Genomic DNA, 23,672 nt, shown 5'->3' with positions numbered 1-23,672 from the left:
CAGGCATTTTCTCAGGTTCTCTTCTTGTGCCTTTCTTTGCTTTTAGACCATTCAGGGGCATCTGTAGCCCCTGGCCTTGGGCCATCAGGATCCCGACAGCCCTGCATCGGTGCATTCCCCACTCGGTTCCTGTTCACTGCAGGTATCACATTCCTGGGTCTTCAGAGAAGAGTGTGAAAAACTTGCAAGTCAAGTCAGCTTAGCACAGTGGCGCTTAACTGTTTTAGACTCGGAAAATGCCAGCTTTAGGTTTCCATTCTTCTTTGACTGCAGCAAAACAGAAAAGCAATTTTTCTATTGCAAGTAACTCAGACCATAACAGGTCTGAATGGATTTAACACTATGAATTCCTCTTTGAAATCTCTGAGTTTAGCTTGTGAATCGTGTTTGCACACCTAACAGTGTTAGCAGCACCCCGCAGGATGCTTGAAAAGACCTCAAAGCAGCCCAGAGAGCCACAGCCTGGCGGAGAATCGGTGCTTCGCATGAGCTCATAGCGTGGTGCTGTGGCCAAAGGGGCTATTCTGATCCTTGGATGGATAAACAAGAGCACATTGAATAGGAATAGGGAGGTTGTATTACATCTGTGTTTCATTCTGGCGTGTTTGCTTTTGATATCCTGTGGCCAGTTCCAGTGTCAACAGATCGAGAAGGATGTTGCAAAAATTGGAGAGAGTTCTGAGAAAACCCATGGAAATTATCAAAGGATTGGAAAACATGTATTAGCATGAGAAAATCGAGGCGCTCAATGTGTTTAGTTGAACAAAAACAAAGCTAAGGTGTCTCTTGATAACAGTTTGAGCGTGTACATGGGAACAGATCTGATACTAGAGGGCTCTCCAGTTTAGCAGACAAAAGTGTAACAAGGTCCAGTTGCTGGAAGTAAAAACTAACAAATGGGGTCTTTGAAGAAAGCATACATTTTTATAATGAGTTATTTTAAACTGTTGGAACGATTTAACAAGGGGTGTGGTAGATTTGCTCACCACCACTGGAAGTGTTTATATCAAGACTGCACACTTTTCAAGAAGATGTGCCGGCATTCAGATAGGAATTAATTGACAGACATCCTGTGGTCTGTGTTATGCTGGAGGCGAGACTGGGGCGTCCTAGTGGTACCATCTGGGTTTAGACTATATTTAAAGTTGTTCTAATGTTCAGTTACCCTCATTGTCCTTAGTAGTTTTAAAAATTCTCGTGTCAGTCCCTAGACAGTTACAGGGATGAACTGATTTAAATCACCACTTTTAATCATGACTTTAAATTGCCAAAAAAAGGAAATCTTGATTTTTAAATAATAATTGTTAATGTACACTTTTAATTAATTTTCTGGAGAAAGGTTGATTCTTGTTGGTTGCTAACAATATGCCGATACCAGCTAGCATGGTTTTTAACAACATAACATTTTTATTTACAACTAAATATAGCCTTTAGGCTAAATTTTTGTTTTCTTGTTGGGGGAGGGATGCAGAAAAGGGAAAGGCAGGTCCTTCCCATTAGTCTGTTTTATTTCCCAGCAGTTGCATTTGCTACCAGTGATAGGAAGAATTCAAGTTGCACTATAAATACGTTCAGGGCCAGAGCTGAAGTTCCAACCTGCGACTAATTTAGCAGGTGTAGACACCACCTGCACCTGCCCGCGTCTCAAACCAAGCCGATACAATACAAGTAAAAAATTGCAGGCTGTCTTAGTTAAGAATATTTCCAAAAGCTTTTGTAGGGTTTTTTCTGTCCGCGTTCCCCCCCGGTATAGCCAAGCATGAAAGTTATTTAGGGTTACAGGAGCTTCCTTCTATATTTTATCTCTGTCCTGCTTTTCTCTACCCAGGTGCTACCTCAACCAAAATAATATGCAGCCAAGACCCTCTATACAAAGGTTCAAATAATTAAATGGTTACTGCGAGAAGTCTCCACCATCAAAGGCACATCCCAGTAGTACGTAGGAATGTGAGCTCAACGCTCAGCAGTGTCAATGAGTCCTCTTCCCTGGGTTGCTCAAGTGTGTTTGAATGGCAGAGCATTGACAGCACCCTTGTTCCCCTGCTTTTCTCGCTTTGTGGGCAAGTTAGGGTGTTCTTTGATGTTTTTCTGTAATATATCTGGTAGTTTTGCAAGATTTTCCATGCAGTTTGTTTGAAATAGGTAAGGTTGCTAGTGCTCAACCTCTGGCCTGTGGCCCAGATCCAGCCCATGGAGCTGTTTTCACCTGGCCTGCATGGTCCCCCACCGGTCTGGAAATTCGGCAGTGGGGGAGCGGTGGCAGCGTTAATTGCTGCTTCCCTACTGCCAAATTTCCAACCCAATGGGGCACCCTGCAGGCCAGGTAACATGGTTCAGCCCCAGTGCACAAGGTTGCCACAGGGTTAGATCCTGCACGTGGGGGCAGATCTTGGAGATGCAGCAATTAACGCTGCTTCAGCTCCCTCAACACCAGATTTCTGGATGTGTGGGAAGACCCATGGGGTGGATGACATGGCTCTACAGGCCAGAGGTTGAGCTCTACTGGACGAGAGGACCTGAAGTCCCTTTCAGCCCTCCTTTTATATGATTGTAACTGCACGTAAGGCATTTATTTACTCAGTTGTATAACTCAACATATTTTTACTTAGACTTGAAAAAAATTACAATTTTTATTAAAAACTACCGGAAGGACCCGTTCTTTGCCCGAGTCATTATTTTTGTAATTGCAGTGTTTGTTTATTTTCAAAGAACTTAGTACAAGATATTTAGGTTAAAAATATTGTCTATTTTTAAAGAATATAGCACAACACCTTCAACATTTAACGTGGAATGACATTTTAAATGACATTCAAATCAATGATGTTTATTGTAGACTTCCTTTATAAACAATGTTTGCGGTGTTTCCTGGTGGCACCAGTATATACGACCCTCTTCGACTACCAGCTCTGGAGGAAGCCACATATAACTGTCCGTGTGAAAAGCCTTGCTTCCTTAAATAGTCACTGGAAGCCCCAAAAAGGGTCAAGTGAAAAATAACCCGCTCTAATCTTCTGTGTGTTTCTCTGGTACGTCTTCTATGGGGATTCCTCTCTAGCGTCGCCGTTATTCTTAGGGATGAACAGCTTGATTATGGGAACGACTTCAGGTCTGTTCACCAAGGGGCATTGCCTGCCACGTCTTTGATAATGATTGCTTCCAGATTGGAAGGACGATGTTTCGGTCCCGTCTCCCCTTAGCGTTCCCCCTTGGTCGTTCCTGCTGCTCTGCCTTTGTGGAGCTCCAACCTCCCCTACACCCCGCCTAACACCAACCTTGATGTCGTCACCTGCGCTGTTGAGGCTGATGTCCTGTGCCGTCTTTGATGCTCGGGTTCCTGGAATATGATAGCAGCTGGGTATGAAAGATGTTGTTATCCTGAGTGCTTCCCTCGGCCTTCCTCCTTCCCAATTACATGTTGTCCGTCTTCGGTACCGGTCTGTCCCCCGTTGCGTTGCCTCTGCCCCAGGTTCGGTACTTGCTGTCCATCTGACTTGCCTTTGTCCCAACTCTGCTGAGTTCTGCTGGGCTCCAGTCTCCACTGCCGGCTTCCTTGGTCCACGTCAGCTCTTCTCAGGCCCCTTCTGGCTCTGCGTAGTCGTGGAGACCCCTTCTTGTGGGATCCACCAAGTCCCCTTGCTGGGACTGTTTACGTTCTCTGGCCCCTCCAGGCTGGCTGGGGACGCCACTTCCAGTCCCCGTCCCCCCCCGCTTGCCTTCCATTGGGCTTTTTATCCTGGATCCGGAGGTCTGGCTGCCCAGTTGGTCCCGGCACGCTGTTATAAAGCGTGCCCACACTGATGAGACTGCTGATCCCAGCTCTCTTGGGGTCGGCCATTTTTTTTCCTTTTTTAAATTTCCTGTGGCAGCTCTGCCTGCCGCGGTTTCAGTTTTGCCGCTTTGATCTCCCCATGCAGCATCCCGCTGCCTCTGCTCCATCTCAGGGTAAGTCTTTTCCACACCCACCTATAATTTTCCTTGGGTGGTATTCAGTGATTTTGGAAGGTTTAGAGTAGATAGGACCAGCCATTCTCGAGTTATAAGTGAACATACAGATGCACACTTCATTGTTATATAATATGTAATATTAATATGTAATATATTTTTATATTACTTTTTATTAAAAATTGTGGATAATTGTTGCATGATTATAGGGTTTTTTTTCTTTATTGTTTGTGTCAAGCTGTATTCAGATAGAAATTGGACTTAAATTGCCATGAACAAAAAGGCATTAAAATTTGTGTGAGTTTATATAATGCTGGATGCATAAGAAAATGTTTATCAAATCATATATTGCACTTAAAATGATTTATTAAAGTATCAATAGTTTGTTTCTAATCATTGGCTTTTAGAGCTAGATCTTACCTTTTTCCACCTGCTTTCATTCAGTTTGTTTCTAATGTTTTTTTTGACCATGTCGCTTAACTTTGAATAAAATAGATATTAAAAATAACTAGTCAAGTTGATTTAAATATGTTAATACAAGTTAAGTGATTATCTCATTTCTTTATTGCTGATTGGGAGATAATATCTGTTTTATGCACTTTAAAACAAAGAATGACATTTGCCAACTTGGTTTAAAAAATATTTTAAGATATTTGACAGGGAACTTTAAAAAGAAAGTCCTGAACTTTTTCAGGTCCCTAAACTTTTCTTGGTAAGGTTTCTCTGCTCTCGTATAGATGGTTTTTATAAAGCATGGGGAAATGATGAAACAGACTAAAACCCAGTGTTGTTAAATGTATAAAATAAGTTGAGGAAACTGAGAATGAATTAGGTTTTGTTCTAGCAACTGCAGGTGCTGCCTGTTAGTGTTAGGTCCAGGTTTTCACAGAAAAATATGGTTTTTTGCAAGGAAACATTACACTTTGAAAACACCTGCCACACAGTAGATAGAGGTGTGTGAATCTAAGAAGATTCCTAAGTAGTGTTTGCTCTGCTCTGTTTCCATTTTTTGTGGTAGAAAATTCCTTTCCTATATTACATTCCTACCCTCACTCCCCCGTTCCTTCATAATCTTAGTATTTAATTAGAGATGAACAAAGATTAAGTTCAAAGTGAAATAATAGATTTACATTTTGGCAAGTGAGGGTAATGCCAAAATATTTTTGTTCTTTTCCTGCATTTCTTTCATTTCCTGTCTTTAAGGGGGTGGAGAAAACTCTTTGCTGATACTTTGCTTTCCTTCCTTGGGAGTGCTTGGGGAAACAATGAACTAGATTTAGTTACCAGAATCATTTGCCGTTGTCAAGGGGCTCACACTTTTGCCCCCTTTCTCTTTGCAAATTGCCACTAGGAGTTAAAAATTGCACCAGGACTGAGTGGGCTTCCAAACATGGGCTGCTCTGTTGAAAGATGCATTTCATCTGCATATAATCAAAACGTTTACTGAATTTACCCAAATCCAAGATGGCCCTGAATTTAAGATGACCCCTCCCCCCCACTAAGTATTCATGCCATCCACCATTGCAGCAGGCAGTAGTGGGGAGCAGGCGGTTGTGGGGGTGTTGAGCAGCTTGCCCCTTTGTGCCCCTGCCCCATGCAGTCTCAGGGGTCTCCTGTCTCCTTTCCTCCCCCCGACTTTTGCTCTGACATCGGCAGGCTCCGTTCCTGTTCCAGCTGGGGCTCCAGCCAAACCCTTAGCAGCAGCAGCGGTGGCAGACATTATCGCCGCTACTACAGGGCTGGGCTGGGGCCATGCTCTGTGCCTTGGGTTGGGGCCATGCTCTGTGCTCCAGGCTGGAGCAGGGATGGAGCCTGCTGGTGCTGGAACAAAAATAAGCAAGGGCGGGGAGTGGAGGGGGGAGCAGAGGCTGCCTGCCGCCGTAGTGCCTTGTACTTGATTCTAAGATGAGGGGCTCTTTTCCCCACGTTAAATGGAGTAAAAAAAATCTTGTCATGACATGAAGTAAATATGGTAAAAGAGACTTTGCAGCTAGACACTTGGCTGGTCAGCACAGGTCTGTTGTAAAAACACAAAGCTGGTAAACATGAATCGACCAGATTTAGTCCTTCCTTTCAGCACATTTCATTGATCCATGCCTTTCTTTCTTTCTGTACAAGAAGTACATTCATTCCCAGGAGGGAATATTGTGAATGGCAGTGTGACTTTTAGGCTCTTTCAGTCGGGAACAGTGGGCATGCCTACACGAGACGCTAACTGCTCAGGAACCTAATATTGCACAGTAGCGCATCACAGCACAAGCAGTGCTAATCTGCTACTGCACAGTATTATTAGGCTACTGCGCAGCAGGGTCACTAAAAAGCCATTTGCTGGTGCTACTATGCAGTAACTCGTTACTGTGTATTTATATAGTACTTGATTATACAACTACTAAATTAAATGCGCAGTAACCACTGCACATTAATGACCATGTAGACTCACCCAGTGACAACAGCTGGCTCTTGTAGAGCAGGATTGTTTGGATAGATAAAGAAAATTCAGCTAGTCCTTTTTCAGGAAGATAGAGCCACGGGATCATAGATTCATAGATGCTAGGGTCGGAAGGGACCTCAATAGATCATCGAGTCCGACCCCCTGCATAGGCAGGAAAGAGTGCTGGGTCTAGATGACCCCAGCTAGATACTCGTCTAACCTCCTCTTGAAGACCCCCAGGGCAGGGGAGAGCACCACCTCCCTTGGGAAGCCCGGTCCAGACCTTGGCCACTCGAACTGTGAAGAAGTTCCTCCTAATGTCCAGTCTAAATCTGCTCTCTGCTAGCTTGTGGCCATTATTTCTTGTAACCCCTGGGGGCGCCTTGGTGAATAAATACTCACCAATTCCCTTCTGTACCCCCACGATTAATTTATAGGCAGCCACAAGGTCGCCTCTCAACCTTCTCTTGCGGAGGCTGAAGAGATCCAGGTGCCCCAGTCTCTCCTCGTAGGGCTTGGCCTGCAAGCCCTTAACCATACGAGTGGCCCTTCTCTGGACCCTCTCCAGGCTATCCGCATCCCTCTTGAAGTGTGGCACCCAAAATTGCACGCAGTACTCCAACTGCGGTCTGACCAGCGCCCGATAGAGGGGAAGTATCACCTCCTTGGATCTGTTCGTCGTGCATCTGCTGATGCACGATAAAGTGCCATTAGCTTTTCTGATGGCTTCGTCACACTGCCGACTCATGTTCATCTTGGAGTCCACTAGGACTCCAACATCCCTTTCCACTTCCGTGCTACCCAGCAGGTCCTGGGGACCTCAGTGATTTGAAGTAGACAGTGCTGATTACAAATCCTGAAACTAATAAGCTTTAGTTCCTTGCTCATGTCCTCCCCCTGATACTATGACACCCATTTAATTTGTTTTCCTAGTTCACTTTTTTAATTACAGCTCAGTGGCACTTATTTAAAGCACAGAGGGCGTGTCTACACGTTATGCTTTAATGCGCATTAGCCTAAGTTAATGAGCGTTAAGGGTGCACGTCTACACATGCGTGCCCTTACTGTGTATTAAAAATGGTGAATTTAGGCTATTTGCACCTAAATTTGATACCTGCAAATGCAGGTATCAAATGTAGGTGTGAATAGTTAAAGCTCATTAACGCTGTGTGTGTGGACTGACTTGGGACTAACTTTAGTGCCAACACTTTAATGCCTGCACATGTAGACACCTGCCTAACCCCACTTAATACACGTTAAGCTAATTCCTGTTAAATTTAGGCATGCTTCAGTGCATGTCTAGGCATGCTTAAATGCACGTGTAGACATGCCCAGAGAGTGTCACTACCTATTCTACTGGTATTGTTTGTAACGGCTGTAGTTAAGGGCCTTCAGATATTCAGTATATTCAGCAGTTTGGAGTTTGGCCTCATTTTACTTCAGGCGGAGGGAATAATTTTTGTCTCTTTTCTGCCTCTTTCTTTTTGTATGGTATTGCTGGTGGCTTATTCCTTGTATTGCCTCTGCTGTGATGATGCACACTCTCCACGTGATGACGTGTGCTGTCCAGAAGGCAGAGTTTTGCACTGTTGGACATGCTGGTGACTGTCACGCCGGCAGTACGCTCTCAGACACGCTCACTGATTATTCAGTAGCGTGTCAGATGGGCATCCTGCCAGCTGAAGTTTTTCAAGTATGTGTTAGCTTAGTAGATCAAAAGAATGATCTGTGAGCTGTGGAATACAAGAAAAGGCCATTTGTTGTATGGCTTTTCTCCCAGAATATCACATTATTAACCCAAAGGGCTTTAACGGTTCTGGGAGGACCAGCGAGTATCTTTTAATTTGTCTTTGCCTTGTGGAGGGATCCTAATATCAGTCTTGATTTGGTATTCCCTTGCTTCTGTAGTTAAGTTTAACCCTCGCACGCTATAATCATAAGTTCTTGAGGCTTATTTGGTTTGGTAATTTCCAGTGTGTGCCCTGAAGCATCGTGCGGTGATATTGTCTAATCTTGCAAGCTGAGTGGGGTCGATAGTCGGATGAGAGCTCCAAGATGCATCTTCTGAAGTGCTGTAGGAAGTGGTGCAAAGTTTCTGCATGAGCTGCTCTTTCCTCCATCAACGTGGACTAAATAACCTGGTGTAGTGAAAACGGACACTTCGCTAGGGGCGGCCCCCTCTTTCCAGTTGCGGTCCTCATTGCTTCTCATCAGTAAGATACCTCCTCCTCCTAAGACGGTATAATTTCCAGTGAGAAGTATTTCTGTAAAATTGCTGTTGCTAGAAACTTAGGCCAGGAGTTGGAGCACACGTGCATTTCAGCCCCCTGGCTGGAGAGCGGCATAGATGGGCTCTCCAGGCAAGGGGAACTAGAGGTCTGCTCCTGGGATCACCCCTGCCCTTAGGGGGGCTTGCTGATTGACAGTCTGCCCTCTCCCCTGCTTGGGAAGGGGGCAGGCTGTCAATAGGCAGTTTCACAGATAGAGGCGCAGGGACCACCAGCTTTTAAATCCCTGCATGTGCAACCCAGCTGGGCTGTGCACACAGTGATGTAAAGCTGGGGGCGGCATTGAGAAGCATGGCGAGGAGAGCCCCCCCATCCTGGTTCCCAGCCCTGCCAGCTTTTAAATCATCACATATGCAGCCCAGCCTCTGGATACCCAACTCGCTGAGCCTTGCCATCACAGTGCAGCTGCCTTCTGCCTCTCTCTGCTCCTACAGGTCAAGCCATGGCAAGCCTCCTGGGGCTCTTGGGGGGCGTTCCTGCTGCTGCAGGAGAATAGCTCTTCCCCTGGCAATCAGCTGATTTTGTGGGGGAGCGTTTTCCAAGGAAGGTCTGCACAGGGGTCCCTGACAGCTTGCCCCCAGGCCAGGCTCTCCCTCCCTCCCTCCCTCTCTCTGGGAGAGTGGGTGGGAGAGCAGAGGTCTATGGGATATTGGGTGCATCTGTCCTAAGAGAAGCTTACAGCTGTGTTCAAGTTAGATTAAGAGGAGGGAGATCCTCCTCGTCTAACTTCTTGAGGAAGAGTCGGTACTCTCTCTTTTTGTGCCAAGATAAAGGCTTTTCTCCTGGCACAAATGTACAGTAATGCCTGTGGGTGGCCCAAGAGTAGGATTTGGGTAGATAAGGGCTATCACTCCTGCAGGTTCATTTGGATGGGACTTCCTCGCTTTCTGCTCTGAGTTTCTACGTAGCGCTGCTGTTTGTATTGCACAGCAGAGGTGGCTGCATTTCAGTGGTGGGTGAACTGATTCTTGAAATGCAAGAAATGGTACCATTACTTATTTGGGGGGAAGCTATGACCCGTAACGCATTCTTCCCTTTCAGATCCTTGGTTAAAAGCTGCTTTAAAGTATTTTCTTTTGATTTCTTTTTTTTATTAACCCTACTTCACCACCACTGAATTAGGCTTTCTGATGACCTACTGAGTATGAATTACTAATGGAAAGGTGTTTTTTGTTGTTTTTTTTTTAATTATTTTTTAAAATATCGTTTGTCAATGGATGTGGTGTGTGCATCACATCACAGAAAGAAAAACCTTGTAATGAAACTTGCTTGTGCCATGTTGGGTTTGAACTGGCGGGACTGAATCGGGCAGAGAGATGCTCTGGAGTTTTGTGTAGACTCCCTGTATGTGGTGTTATCGAAACATAGCAGCTTGGGTCTAAATCATGCTCCTTGGCTCTTAGTTCCTGAGAGCATAACTGTATTCCCCAGGGATAGAAACCACATGAACTGATAGTCTAATGTTTCATCTGAACTGAGGTTCTGCTGTATGTGGAGTCACTTGAGCCAGATACTTGTATGCAAAAATTAGGTGGGTAAAAGTCAGGCTAACTCTTAGGATAAAAGGGGGTGCTAATCCCTGACCCTCTTAAATTTTATAGCCCACTTTCTCTTCTGTTATCCAGGCCTCAAATTTGGCTGTTGCTGCAGAGGGCTGGGAATCTTCCCAACAGATACCGTTTTTGAAAAAGTATTTTGCTATTTCACTTTAGATAAAAATACTGTTACATGTGTGTAATTAGTCATTTTTGCGCTGTGAAGATGTTGGGTCTGTTTCCGCGACGAGGCTGTCTTGTTCTGTGACCCCGTTCCTGGTTTTAGCTTGGAGGATTACAAGAAGCTGGCACTTGGAAGTCTTTGGACTGTTTTTAAGACTGCCTATGCTGATTTCTGATCGTAACAAAGACGGGGTTTTTTTTGTCTGTTTGCAGATATTCAGAACGGAGCCTCACAAAGTGCATTGGGATCACAATCGAGACCAGGCCTGATTACTGCCTGAAGCGTCACCTGAGTGATATGCTGTCATACGGCTGCACAAGGCTGGAGATCGGTGTGCAAAGCGTGTATGAGGATGTGGCCAGAGATACAAACAGGTGAGAAGAGTATTTTGGTGAAACGCTTAATGTGACTGACTGCTTGTGGGTTTTTCCCCTGTCGCACTCGAGAGCTGCGATTGTTCAAGCCAGGTGCCATGAGACCTTTTTACAGGCGCCATACAGTATTAATTAGGAATTTAGGGTTTTAACATGATTCACAAGATTAAACCCGGATATTTCAAATAGGTATCCGTAGTGTCAAATCCATTGTGCCCTGTTGTGGTTTTTCCTCAGTTCTTTGCAACAGAAGAATTGCTCTTACCATTTTTCCACAGTCCAGAAACATGGGAAAGCTAAGAGCTGACATCTAAAGGGGTGCTTTAAGTCTAGAAAGGTTGAGAAACATTGCTCTAGAAAGTGTCTGGAAATGAATACTTCATGGTTCCAGTTTAATGTTGTATAAGATTATGCTGGTGTTCCTGTCCAACCAGTATTTTATAGTGTAGTATGCTGTCTGTTTTTATGGCTCCATAAATGCTTGCAGCCCTGTAGAGTAAATAGGATATGTCCAAACAACAGTCAGCACCCTTGTCCTGAGCAGTTTGTGTTTTGCAGGCTTGAGCGAGTTAAAAGCCCTGTAAACTGTGTGACATCCTTGAAGGATATTAAAGGACAGAGAGGGCACTTAGACCATGTAGAGCATGGGACTGGTCTAGGTAAGTGTTCAGCAGACAGACTTGTATAAAGCCAGAAATGATACCCATTCATACATTAATCAGGGGTCATTCAAAATAGTGTTTCAGGAGTTGGGGAATGTAAGAAAAGTCTATAATTTGTTCTTTGTGGTCCTGAACCACTTGCACACAAACAGTGCTGTACAGAGAGAACAGAGTATATAACGGGTTCTTCTCCTGAAAGCTGCAAGGATGGGAGAAGAAAAGTCTCTGCTGTCGCAATGCTGGGCATCTTTCTGATTTTCCTCTATTTTATATAAATCTGCTCTCTCACAGGCCAGTTGCTTACTTAAGATTTTTAATAGGTAATATACTGAGAAATTTGAATATGGTTTGACAAGCAAAGAGAACTTAGAAGGGACAATTCTGCTATAGCGGAAAACACTGGAGGTTTTCTTATGGAGATTTGAACTTAAAATCCGAAGCCTGTTTTCTCCCGGGCTTAGTCTGTAGTTCAGGGGTGGGCAATTATTTAGGCCCCAGGGCCGCATAGGGAGTTTTTGATTAGCTGTTGTGGGCCCCCTGCAACAACTTACCAAAACTCCCTGTGGGGCTTTGGGGAGCAGTGTTTGGTAGCGGGACGGGTTGGCGAGGCCGGGTGGCGACAGCTTGGGGCTGGGGCCCAGGCCAAGCCGCAGTCCACTCTGCATACCCTGCCCTGTGGGGTGGGCTAGGTCCCGGGAGCCAGCCAGGGTGAGGGGAAGCAGGGGGTGCTTGCAGCAGAGCTTGCACTGGCAGTGTGGTCTGTGGCTGTCCCCACGGCCCTCCGCATGGGACAGCCCATGCCATGCTCCCAGCCCCGGCCAGCACACAGCTTGTGGTGGCACCGTTCCCGGCATGGCCAGAGCCGGCTGGGTGCTGCTCTGCCCGCCTCGCCTCGCCTCGCCTCCAGTAGGTGAAGCTTTCCTCCCACCTGCCCAGAGCAGCGCGGCAGGAGCAGGAGGAGGACCTGAGGAGCAGAGCAGCACTGGGAGCAGCCCCGCTCGAAGCTGTGCATGCTGATCAGGGCCCAGGCTGGCAGGCATGTGCGGGAGCGTGGCTTGGGCTGCCTGGTGAGAGCGGATGAGGCTTGGCCCCATGCAGAGCAGCTGCAGGCCAGATCCGGTCAGTTGGCAAGCCAGAACTGGTCTGTGGGCTGCATTTTTGCCCATCCCTGCTGTAGCGTGTCTGGAGCGTGAAGATAGTCCCATTGCTGCTTAAAGGCAAGATTCAATGCCTGGCTAGGCAAACAGCTGTGGCATCCCAGAATAAATCTAGCTTCCTGAACAAGCCATGCAGCTGAGTAGATACCTACCCACAGACAGCACTGTTCTTCCTTTACATACCAGAGCTTTGTGAAGGGAAATAACCAAGAGCTAAAGGAAGTAGACGCTCCTCATTCTTTACTAGGTGCATTAATCAGTCGTGAATTCTGACACAGTCCTCCAGCTTAACACTTACTTTTCTTGAACTTATTTTTTAACAAATTCTTTTAAAACCATTGTGCTGTCCCAAGCTGGTGTTTTCCAAGTACCTCTGCTATCCACCTCTGTGATCTTCTGTTTTTAATCTCTTCTCTTGTTTTGACCATCCAATTACATTTTTTCTTGCAGCACCTTTAACCGTATATCTCTGCTGCTTCGAAGGCTGGCATGTGAAGCCTTGCCTCTCTTGGTATTGGCCCTGCAGAGAAGTGAGGCAGGATGTGGCAGGCTTTTAATTTCACTCGTAAGGAATCCATTACAAGATTAGATTTTTAAAGGTTTGGGAACTATTGCAACTGCTTGCAATGTGTCTAAGAGATTGCTGCAAGCTTTCCAGACTCCCTCAGAGTAGAAAATTGCTGTTTTCACATACATATCTGTGCCAACTTCTGCATTTTTTCAAATACGTTTCTGCTTTTTAAAGCAGTGAATTGGAATATTTTTAGAGCAGATTGATATCAGTATTTCTCTGTTAAGATGGCTCTAGGTTCCTTCTCTTCATTTAGTGTGTGTAGTGATGATTTCTTTTTTTTTTGTAATTTTCACATTTTGCTCGTAGCTAAATGTCAGATTACAAGCAATTAGCCTATATGTTTGGAAATTGCTTTCCATTATGTATCATAAGTCATTAGTAGGGTTTTGTGCACTTGCGATTGCTGGGAGGCAGAAAAATATTTAAATCTAGGTTTAGGCATTGAGTTATTGATGCAACTCGGATCCTTCTTCTAATAAGGAAATAATTTTATTTATGAAGTGACTCTTTGTTCCTTCCCCTCCAGCTTCCCAAAGTGCTGAATAATAGCACCCCAGAACAGATTTATAAAAACGTCGTCATGCTTTTTAACACCGTATAAAATAAAACGGCACTCGTAAAAAAACGTACGCAAACATGTAAATGAGGCGACGGGGGTGGATCTTGCAGAGCACGGGGAAAGGAAAAGGTCCACAGTGTTAGAGGAGCAGTTGGTTAATGGGAGCTGAGTTTAGCAAGGGAAGGTGCTGACGGGACTCTCCGGATAGCGCTCCGCAGCTGAAGGCGTATCACGATGAAGTACAGTCTCTGGCCGACGCAGGAGGTAGTGGAGGAGTTCTCAAAAGGGCAAAAATAATAGGAGGGAAGTGAGGATGAAAGAAGAGGAGGTGCGAGAGGAGGTGGATCTGCTGGACCTTGCATCCTGGGCAGGGAACACCATTTATTTCAGAGGCCCCAGAGCTCCCAGCCCAGAACTTGGGGAGTAGCAGCAAGAACAGAGGGGAGAATAGCTCCGCTCTTGGCCTGGCCTCTTAGCAGCTGCCTCGGAGGTGGGAAAGGGTTGCTGCCAGAGTAGAAACCGAAAGTTGTTGAGCCGTAGAGGTGGAAGGGGAAAGTTTCTTGCTTGTGGTCAGTCGTTTAAAAGTTCCACTCTCGGCTCCAGGTGTTACTCGGGCGTCTCTGTCCTCCTCTGGCTTCTGCACTGGTTTGTGGATTGGATCGATGGGGGCCAAGCCAAATGAAAGCAGCCAGGGGGGGACCAGATCCAGCCCTCAGGCTCAACGTTTTACACCCCCCGATCTGAGAGACTAGAGAGTAGTTGCCTTTTTCCAAAAGGGGTGGCTTGAACGGTCCATACTGGCAAGCAGTGCAGCACGGGGGGGGGACTGCTAGCTAGGCCGAGTAATCAGGTGAGACTATATACCTCTCACTTCCGCTCCTCTCACGTTATGTTCCCATGTGTTGTCTTAAGTTAGAGCAGCTCCTTCTCAAACAGCCCCAGAATGGCAAGGCTCTGATCCCATTTTAGCCTGCTTGGTGCTGTTTCATTGCAAATAATATTTCAGCAGCTTCGAACAGCTAACTACCTGGCCGTAACAAGGTGAAGGCAGCTCCAGGCTGCACGGTCGAAATCTGTTCTGCTGTGACCCTTGTGCCAGTCTCACGGTGCCCCTGCCGAGGAAGCAAAAGGCTCGAATGTTTTCTGGTTAGATTATAACTTTGCTTTTGTAACTGAAACGATGGTATTGAGTTCATAATCAGGCTCATCCCTTCATTTCTCCTGTCAAGGGAGAATAATGGGAGACTTGCCTGCTAGACTCTAATGCTGATTAAATGCATCAAAATGCACCTGCTCCCTGTGCAGCCCAAGACTGCTCAGTGTGACAACCGATGACCGTGCACATGGGTGTTTGGGTTTCTTTCATCGCTTTTTCTTCTCCTCAGGGGCCACACCGTGAAGGCCGTGTGCGAGTCATTTCACTTGGCCAAGGATGCCGGGTTTAAAGTGGTGGCACACATGATGCCCGACTTGCCGAACATGGGCCTGGAAAGGGACATCGACCAGTTTGTTGTGAGTACGACTAGACATCGTTGTGCTTGTGTCTTTTCGCCTCAGTGGATCTGATGTTTCCTCTGTTTTTTGGCTTGGTTATGGTTGGTGTCCTGTCCAGTAGTGCCTTCTAAGTACCCTTCATACAAAATTCATTTTCAGGTTGGATGAGGAGGAGGAAGATTTGGTTGAGCTACTTGATCTAGAAAATTGTCTCCCTTCCTTGTGAAAGACTGAGTCATTAAGGTCCCTGTAGAATATGGTTTTTCTGAAATTAATTAATTAATGGCTCTTTTGGTAGAAAATAAACTTGATACGCATTAAAAACTTGCAAGCAAATGCATCTAGGGAGCAGTCTTCCAAAATACAGTTACACAAACTTTTAAAGTAGTAATGATGTTTCCCTATGATTTTTTATAGCATGTTTCTGAGCACTTCATAAATATTTAGTCTCTCGGCACCCTGGCAGTATTAGCCCATTTTACAGATTGAGAAACTTGCACAAAGTCACAGGTGAGGTGGCAGTTAGAGATGAACAGCTCCTGACTTGGACTCCTTAGTTTTCATGGCTTGTCTTTTGGGTGGCCCAGAAAATTGTGGTCCTGACCATTTAAGGAGCACATGGTCCGCGTGGTGGGTTTTTTGGGGAGGAGGAGGGCTGTTGAGCATGGTGTCCTGGCCAGCTCCCGCATGCTGGCGGGTAATGGGGACACAGTTAGTATCGTGTTACCTATAGCACTTAGAGGCCTCGGTCGTGGAGCAAGAGATGGGTTGGGGTCCAGTAGGACAAGTGGAGGGGTTAGAAGAGCATCTGGGGAGGAGGAGGGAGTTGTAGGAAGGAAAGGAGGAAGGAGAGAGAGGCTGAGGTACAAGGCAGGGAGGAAGGCCCTGCCGAAAACAAATGACCAGACCCTGTGTGAAGAGAGGAGAGCAGGGCTTGAGGAGCCATGAAAGGGCAGCCGCCATCGTGAGCATGGGGTTAGGCTGGAATAGCAGAGGTGTTTTAGCAGGAAACATGGAGAAGTTGGAACAGGAGAAAACCCATTTCTACTGGAGGAAGTTGATGTGGTTGCAGGTTTGTGTCGGCGCAGCTCTGCAGGGGTTGAGGAAACAGGTGGTGGGGGACAGGACGGGTCCTGAGGCCTGCGACTCAATAGAGGGTCAGCAAGTGAGGAGAGCGAGGCAGGAGGAATGGGCAGGTGGTACAAAGGCCAAAAGGGAAAAGAGAGCAGGAAGAGCAGGCTAAGAAGGTCAGCTGGACCGGCAGCTGCAGAAGGGTTGCATTTGGATAAAGACCAGTCCAGCCCCGTAGCTGCACATCTCCTGGCTTTCCTGTACAGGCCTCCGGGTAAGGGCAGGTGCAATGTTTGAAGCAATTCAGAGGCAGCTGCACTTGAAAAATGGATGCTTCAGCCACAGACCGGTACACAGCTCCCTGCTGCACCCCCCTGGTTGGGGTGCTTCAAAATCACTGTGTCTGCACGCAGCCAAGGGGTGCAACAGGGAGCCGCTGGGGCTTGGAGCTGCGCTTCCTCTCCCCATCCTCCCTGCCCCGCAGGGTAGCAGAGCTGTCACTTGGGTGCTCTGCTCCACAGCAGCTCCCTGCCTCCGTGCCCGTCTGCCGGAGCCAGGAGTCCAGAGGCCGTGCACCCTGCGGCGCTGGTGGGTGCGCTCCAGAGGAACGGAGGCAAAGTGCACAAGAGAGTGCTAGCTGACGGTGTGCTCTGCTCTCTTTCCCCTTCCCCTTTGAGGTGGGGAGCTGAGCTCTGCAGGATGCTGGAGGACTCAGCTTTCCCCTGCCGTGCTCTGCGGAGTGTGCACACAATGCTTCTGCCATCTTGGGATGCTTCAAAGGATATGTCAGTCTGTCTGCTCACCCTTTGATGGGCTTCAAGGGCCTTTGCGGCTCTTCAGGCGTTACATCTGTCCAGGCTCTTCCTCCAGTAAATGGCTCTTAATGTATATGTATTCAATAAGCATTCCTTGCATGAAGTTGGTTCAAGTGGATACCCTTCTATTTTTTCCAGTCTCAAGACTGTGCACTTAGCCAAGTACAAGGTACCCTTTTTATCTCAGTGTTTTATAAACATGTAAAGAAATGTAATTTCTCATGTGGTTTCAACTGGGTTTGTTGTTGAAGTGGGGTTGTGCGCTACTAGAAAACTACCAGGCTGTATAAACCTGTTATTCCACACTTGTATATACTTAGACGTTTATTACACAGAAATAATGAGAGAGTAAAGCGAAGGACCAAGTAAAGAGCATACTAATTGATCTGTTGTCTGTGCAACAGTACCAAGCAGATGAGTTGCAGAGTTAAGTTTCTTGCTTTATTATGATTTAAGATAGAATTACAAACACTGTCATCACAGCTACAGTCTCATAATGTGCTCTTAACTTTGCAGAAGAAAGATGCCTCTAGCTTACTTTTATTCTGTCTTTCTTTAAAAGGATTTCTTTATTTCTTGTTTTGTGGTCATTAGGAAGGCTGGAGAAAACGAATCCAGTCACCCTGAAGATAAAGTTCTTCCTAGCACAGGCTTGTTTTCCACTTTTCCCTGTCTGAAAGAGGAAGGATTGACGTGACTTCAGGAACAGATCTGAGCACCTTGCTCTAGACACTAGCTGATGCATTACTTTCAGTAACTTTTGCTAGGGAAGTCGGTAGTTCCAATTACAGGTTTCCCTTGATTTACACGGTACGTGCATAAATCGAATTCGCATAAAGGGAACCCAGTTTATAATGTTAGAAATAGGGATACGTTCCCACGGTGGGGAGGGAGGGAGGGAGGGAGTAAGACTGGGACTAGGGAAGGGGCAGAGGGAGGGGTGCAGCGCAGCTCATCAACCGCTCCCGGGGCTGCAGCAAGGAGCAAAGCAGAAGGAACATTTAAGTGGGTGCATGGTGGGGGGCACGGCTCTTGCTGCTACATGCACCCTGGAAGGGCTGTGCTGGTCTCTTCCTGTGGGGTGTGTGCCTCCAGATCCCCACGCGAGATGAGAACAAGCTGCAGCAGACTCGGGGCGGGCAGTGGCACTGGGAAGGGGGCTGCTGCCACCTCAAAATTCACTGTAGCCCCCACAACCTGCCCTTCCAGCGCCACCACCAAGTGCCAGGAAGAGCCTGGTGCCGCCGGCGGCCCCAGCCTGCAGTGGCAGCCTGCTCTCATCCCATACGCAGGTCCGTGGCCACGTGCCTCCCAGGAAGAGCCAGTGCAGCCCCACGGCCTTCCTAGCAAGAGCTGTGCCCCGCCATCCCGTGCCCTGCACCCACTTACAGTTCCCTCCGCTTTGCTCCCTGGTGCAGCTCCAGGCCTCCACTTCTCCCCACTTACCCCAGCCCCTGATATAGGCCCCTGGAGCAGCCAACGCCAGCTGCCTGCACCCGCTGGGCTGCACCGTGCCCTGAACCTCCTGGGGCTCTGCTTGTCCCCCCTCACCCCAACTCCTGCTGCAGCAGACCCAGGAGCAGCCGATATCACCTGCCTGCACCACGGTATGGCGCAGCCCAGGAGCTGGGGTGAGTGGGGACATGTGGAGCCCCGAGGGATTTGGGGAAGCTGGCATCGGCCGCTCCCAGAGCAGCTGCAGCAGGAGCTGGGGTGAGTGGGGACCCCGCTTCATGCCCCCCCAAAAGACTTACATGCTTGGGGTGGGCTCCTATGCTGATTTCTTAAGAGTGAATTTACCTCGCGTGTAACGAATGCATAAGAGGAAATTTGCATACAGAACCTGCATAAATCGAGGGGCACCTGCATTTACTAGGAACATAGGGCAGTTCAAATTGAACTGGTAGTTATAATGGCAGACAATGCCCTTTTTGTCCCTGGTGTCCCATCACCTACCGATGTTTCCCCTAACTCGCAGCTGCTACCTTTTGAGATCCATGTGTCGAGATGGGTATCAGTAGGCCTTGTTAGTCTGAAGTCCAGCAGAAGCAGGGTGGGGTGGCACCTTGCACACTAATTGGTACAGAGAGGCATACTGTTTTGTAGGTGACATCCTACTTCATCAAATGCTAAATAGGCTGTCGCCTATGAAGGCTTATTCATCTCTGAACCGATTAGTCTCCACAGTGTCACCCTGCCCTACCTTCTGCCATCCATGGTATTGAAGAACTTGTTTCATATTTTTACATTAATGTGCCTGGGATTACAAGCCATTCACACACACTGGTTGTTAGCTATAATATTTGCACTTGCCAAAATCTGCAACCCCTGGCTCCCCACCCAGCAGGTGGTTTGCTAAAATAATTAGAATAATAGCCAGAATAAATCAAGCACTCAGCAGGAGTAATGGGATTTTTACCAGAGCAGACACCTCGCTCTGTGGAATCCGATAAACACTCCCTTGTAGCACTAGAGAGACGAGGTGACTCCACGGGTAAGTGGATGGAGGATTCATGAATCATACTTGCCAGCAGGTCTACCAAGCAGAACATTTGGGTTAAGCAAGAGCTTCAGGAGTCTGAGGCATTAGGATTTGTGTTCTGGGAATTCATCCTTCTGCTGTTTTGTTGAGCTGCTGGCTGAATAGGAACTCAATACAACCATCAAACCATAGCCATATGAATATAAGTATAATTAAGCAAGTATAAGTGTATGGGACTAAATGAAATGCAGCCATTTTAAGCATTCTCAGTATAGGAAAGTAATAGACTTCTCATTTTGACTTCAATTGTGTGCAAGTTCAGCTTCTCTAACGCAGTTTTTAGGCATGCAGATCTCGGGAGTAAACTCATTTTAGCATGACATTTGTGCTTTGCACTTGATGCCCTTGGGTTGCATGCTCTGGAGAGCTGATGTACAGCTTTCTGCTATACTTCAGATGTTGGAGGGAGAAAGGAACGCCACGTTGCGGTGGGAGGCGTGCATTTGTCTTTTACTGTACTATATGTGGTGTCCCTGCAACCTTTGAAACACCCGTATATAACTTCTAGCTGTAAGAAAAAGTCCACCAGAAGTTTGTTGAGACCTTTCACTTCCATCTAGGTAACTGCAATTCACAATGAAAATAAAGGTTCTGGATTTTACGCATTATAGTTCAGCATAAAACAGGCAGCTAATCTACAATGAATTTACTGTTTGGGAGAAGAGGGTTATTGGCGTTCTAAATGTAGCTTCTAAAAGTTTTAGTGGGGTAAATATTGCCTTTAAATTATATTAAACATCCAGTCACTGAAAAAACTGCCATTCTTGGCAGGTAGCCAGCATTGCAGCTGAAAAGTTCATGTATTTTCCATGTGAAAGTCTACAAAGATAGAACAGAAGCTGTTTAATGATCAGTCCTTCAAAAATAGTTTCTAGAGTAAATGTTAAAAATAATGATCACTTCAAATAGTGAACAGTTGCAGTGTTAAAAACTGTAGCCAATTTAATGCTAATTTTTTAAAATGTTAAACAGAATCTTAGCAGTTAGGAACTAAGTATTTTTAGGGCCTGTTTTTTTGTTAAGTAATTGAGTTTATTTTTATGGATACATGTCTAGATATAGGCCCAGTATATGTGCAGGCTTTTTATGTGGGGAAACCTTGGTTCTGCCTGGCTAAAGAAGAACCACATGAGCTCTCTTAACTAAAGAGCCAAAACAGCTCTGTATAGGTCCTCTGGTAAACTGTGGCAATCTTTCTCTAGTTCAGGAGAAGAAACTACAGTATCTGGACCATGATTTTCCATAGTCGCCGTATTCTGTGTATAGGAAACATATGCCCAGTGCATTTAGTTAAAAACATAAAATAAAAAATTTGCATTTTCTGCAAAGATTGGCATGTAATAAATTGAAGAGCCACTTGCGTTTCAAGAGACTCCTCTGAGTATCACTGTTCTGGCGTGAATATACCTTCCCCTGGTGTGTACATACAGATCAACGTTCATGTGCTCACCTGGCACTTATGTGAGATGTGGAAAGGACCACCTGCCCCTGCATCCAAATAATTACAGATGTGTTCAGGAGACTGCTGTGCAGTGGTAAAGATGTGCAGTGGAAGGAAGGAAATGCAGAAGATCGAGGTTCTAGTAGTAACCTCTTGGCTATATTCTATATCTCTTGGTTCATAAAGCCCATTTTACTTAATGGAAGATAAATAATTATTGTACCTCGCATCATGTGCATATCGTCAAGTGTATTTCAGGATTTAGCGAAAAATTATATTTATTACAGCTTTTGGATTATTTCCTCTGTACTGTCTACATTGTGTCATCACCTCATGCATTGTCTCCTGTTGCATTTTACCAGCCTGGAAGGACATGAAGGTAGCAAAGACCATCTGTAAAATAGTCTCCTAATAAAGACAAAAGGATAAATGACACCTTTTTTCCCCCCAACCAACCTAAAAGGTTGGGGAAACAGTTCTAATCAGTCATGGACAGGCATAAGTTTCAGTCAGTTACCATATCCACCCACCTTTTTCCAACCCAACTTGCCGGGGGTTGGATTTGTATTGTACCACTGTGCATTCCCCCTTCTCTGCCCTCCCCAGCACCCACCACCACCAAAGTCAGAAGTTTATTCATTTTTGGGTTTTCTACCAGTAACGACAGAAAAGGCGACTGTTAAATGTGGTAAATTTTAATTAGGTATGAGCAGGATGTGGTCATTGTAGTTGAATTCTGATAAAATTGATTGTCTTGAGATCAGGATAACTTGACCCATCAAATCCAAACCTATATATCGATAAATCAGTTTCTTTTCGACGCTGGACAGACACAGAGCTACACTTCTCTGGGCAACTAGCCGCTGCCAAAAGCTGTAGACCTGCATTAAACTCTCCAACCAGCAGGGAATTATCAAAACCATTGCTGAGCTATTGCTCATGGTGCTTTTGAAAGTAGAAAGTACTGCTTTCAAGTGATGCTTTTCAAAAATCTTAGAGGAAAATAAATCTGACAGACTGGCATATGAATACATGAAAATGAGAAAAGCTCCTGTTAGGACCATTGTTAGTATTATACCATTTTCGGTCCTTGGGAAAATCTCTTGGGGGAGAAAAAAATATAGAAGCCACAGTTATGTGCCCAGCAAAGGTGAAGGTTCAACTTCGAGCAGGTTGTGAAGGGTTTTGTTACAGGTTTCCATCAGCAGCAGGGTGGTTGATTGCATATTTGTATGACTAGGTTAAACGAGGACTTGAGCAGGGTGGTTTAGCCGGGGATGATTCTGCCTCGAGCAGGGGGCTGATTTAGATGACCTCAGGAGGTGTTCAACCCTACTTTTCTATGATTTGGAGCCCCCAGAGGACAACAGAGTGGATGGTCTGCTTTGTGCAGTGAGCACAATCAGGGGAGGATTGCCTAGTACTGTGATAGATCACTGTGTCCTGTGGTTGCAAAGAAATGCTCGGGTCATGGCTCTGCAACCTGAGGACCTCTGCCAAATACTAAATATTCCTAATTCTTATCATCCATGATGCCTTTGAGCCCTCTATATAAACTGATATCCTGTTTGCTAGGTGCAGTGCAAATGTGCAACACTGAGGGTTCTCGCCCGTTTGAAATAAGACCAGAGGCGACAGATGAACGTGAAGTCGGAGGCGCTGTTGTCTGTTGGATTTCTGGGGCCCATGAGCAAGAGGGCCTTGAGTTGTAAATCTTGCCGTCACTGCCTTGCTGGGCTGTCTTCAGCCACTCCACTCCTCTGAGCCCAATTCTCTCCTGATCTGAGCGAGCATGGCTCCGTTGTATGTGATGTTCACTTACCACCAGGAGAGGATTTGGCCCCATTGCATGCATTTCCGTATGCAATGTGGCAATGATGCTTCCTTGTCTTGCAGGCAGGTTGTGAGGTTTAGCTGTGTGCAGCACTTTTAAAAGTGCTACTTTCAGTGAGTGGAATAAATGGCAGGGGGAGAGGGGAGCAAGAAGAAAAAAGCTTCCTTTACCATGGAAAGGGCAGGTTGCAGGATCCTCTATAGCAGTGGTGGCCAAACTTTTTGGCAGGTGTACCAAAATTTAAACCCCTGTTCCCCGAATGCCATTCTGATCCTCATCCCCAGAGGTGTAGCTCATAGTTTTGCACCTTGGGATGCCAAAATGGTAATGGGGGCATGCTTGGGTCCTTAGCCCTCATGGAGCGGAGCAGCAGCAAGATACCACCAAGAGCCAGGTTAACCCTTCTCTGGCCCAGTAAACACTGCAGTTGTGCATGACGAGTGGGGATCCAGAATCCTTAATTTAGCAGCAGCAGGGCCAGGTAAGAGCTAACTTTGAGCTTGGTGAAGACTCCTCTCACAGAAGTGTTTGCCACCTTTCCACTTCCATGCAATAGGAAGCTCAAGCCCTCTGCCTCCATTCCAGCACCCCCTTTAACTGAACGGCTGGGGCTCTGATGCCACTCCTGCTCTATTGCTTGGCACCATTTGGGCTTAGAATGAAAAAGAAAAATGAAGTTAAAAGATTCCTGGTAAATATTAGGAAGAAATGTGGGAAACCACTGCTATGATTGGACACTAGTTGTGTATGGGGCCTTTGGCGAGGGAGT

General features: G+C 46.3%; 1 protein-coding gene across 2 annotated transcripts in view; it reads left to right on the top strand.

Moving 5' to 3' along the window:
- Positions 1-23,672, top strand: part of ELP3 (elongator acetyltransferase complex subunit 3) — a 119,891-nt gene that overhangs the window by 42,576 nt on the left and 53,643 nt on the right. For both annotated transcript variants that reach the window (XM_006260260.4, XM_059728379.1), the window contains exons 8-9: positions 10,593-10,754; positions 15,092-15,218. In XM_006260260.4, the coding sequence (XP_006260322.1) occupies positions 10,593-10,754; positions 15,092-15,218 (289 nt within the window). The remainder of the gene's footprint in view (positions 1-10,592; positions 10,755-15,091; positions 15,219-23,672) is intronic.

The sequence above is a fragment of the Alligator mississippiensis genome, chromosome 1 (genome assembly GCF_030867095.1).
Source record: "Alligator mississippiensis isolate rAllMis1 chromosome 1, rAllMis1, whole genome shotgun sequence".
NCBI lineage: Eukaryota > Metazoa > Chordata > Crocodylia > Alligatoridae > Alligator > Alligator mississippiensis.
The sequence above is the reverse complement of the archived record's forward strand: the minus strand, read 5'-3'. Positions and strand labels throughout refer to the sequence as shown.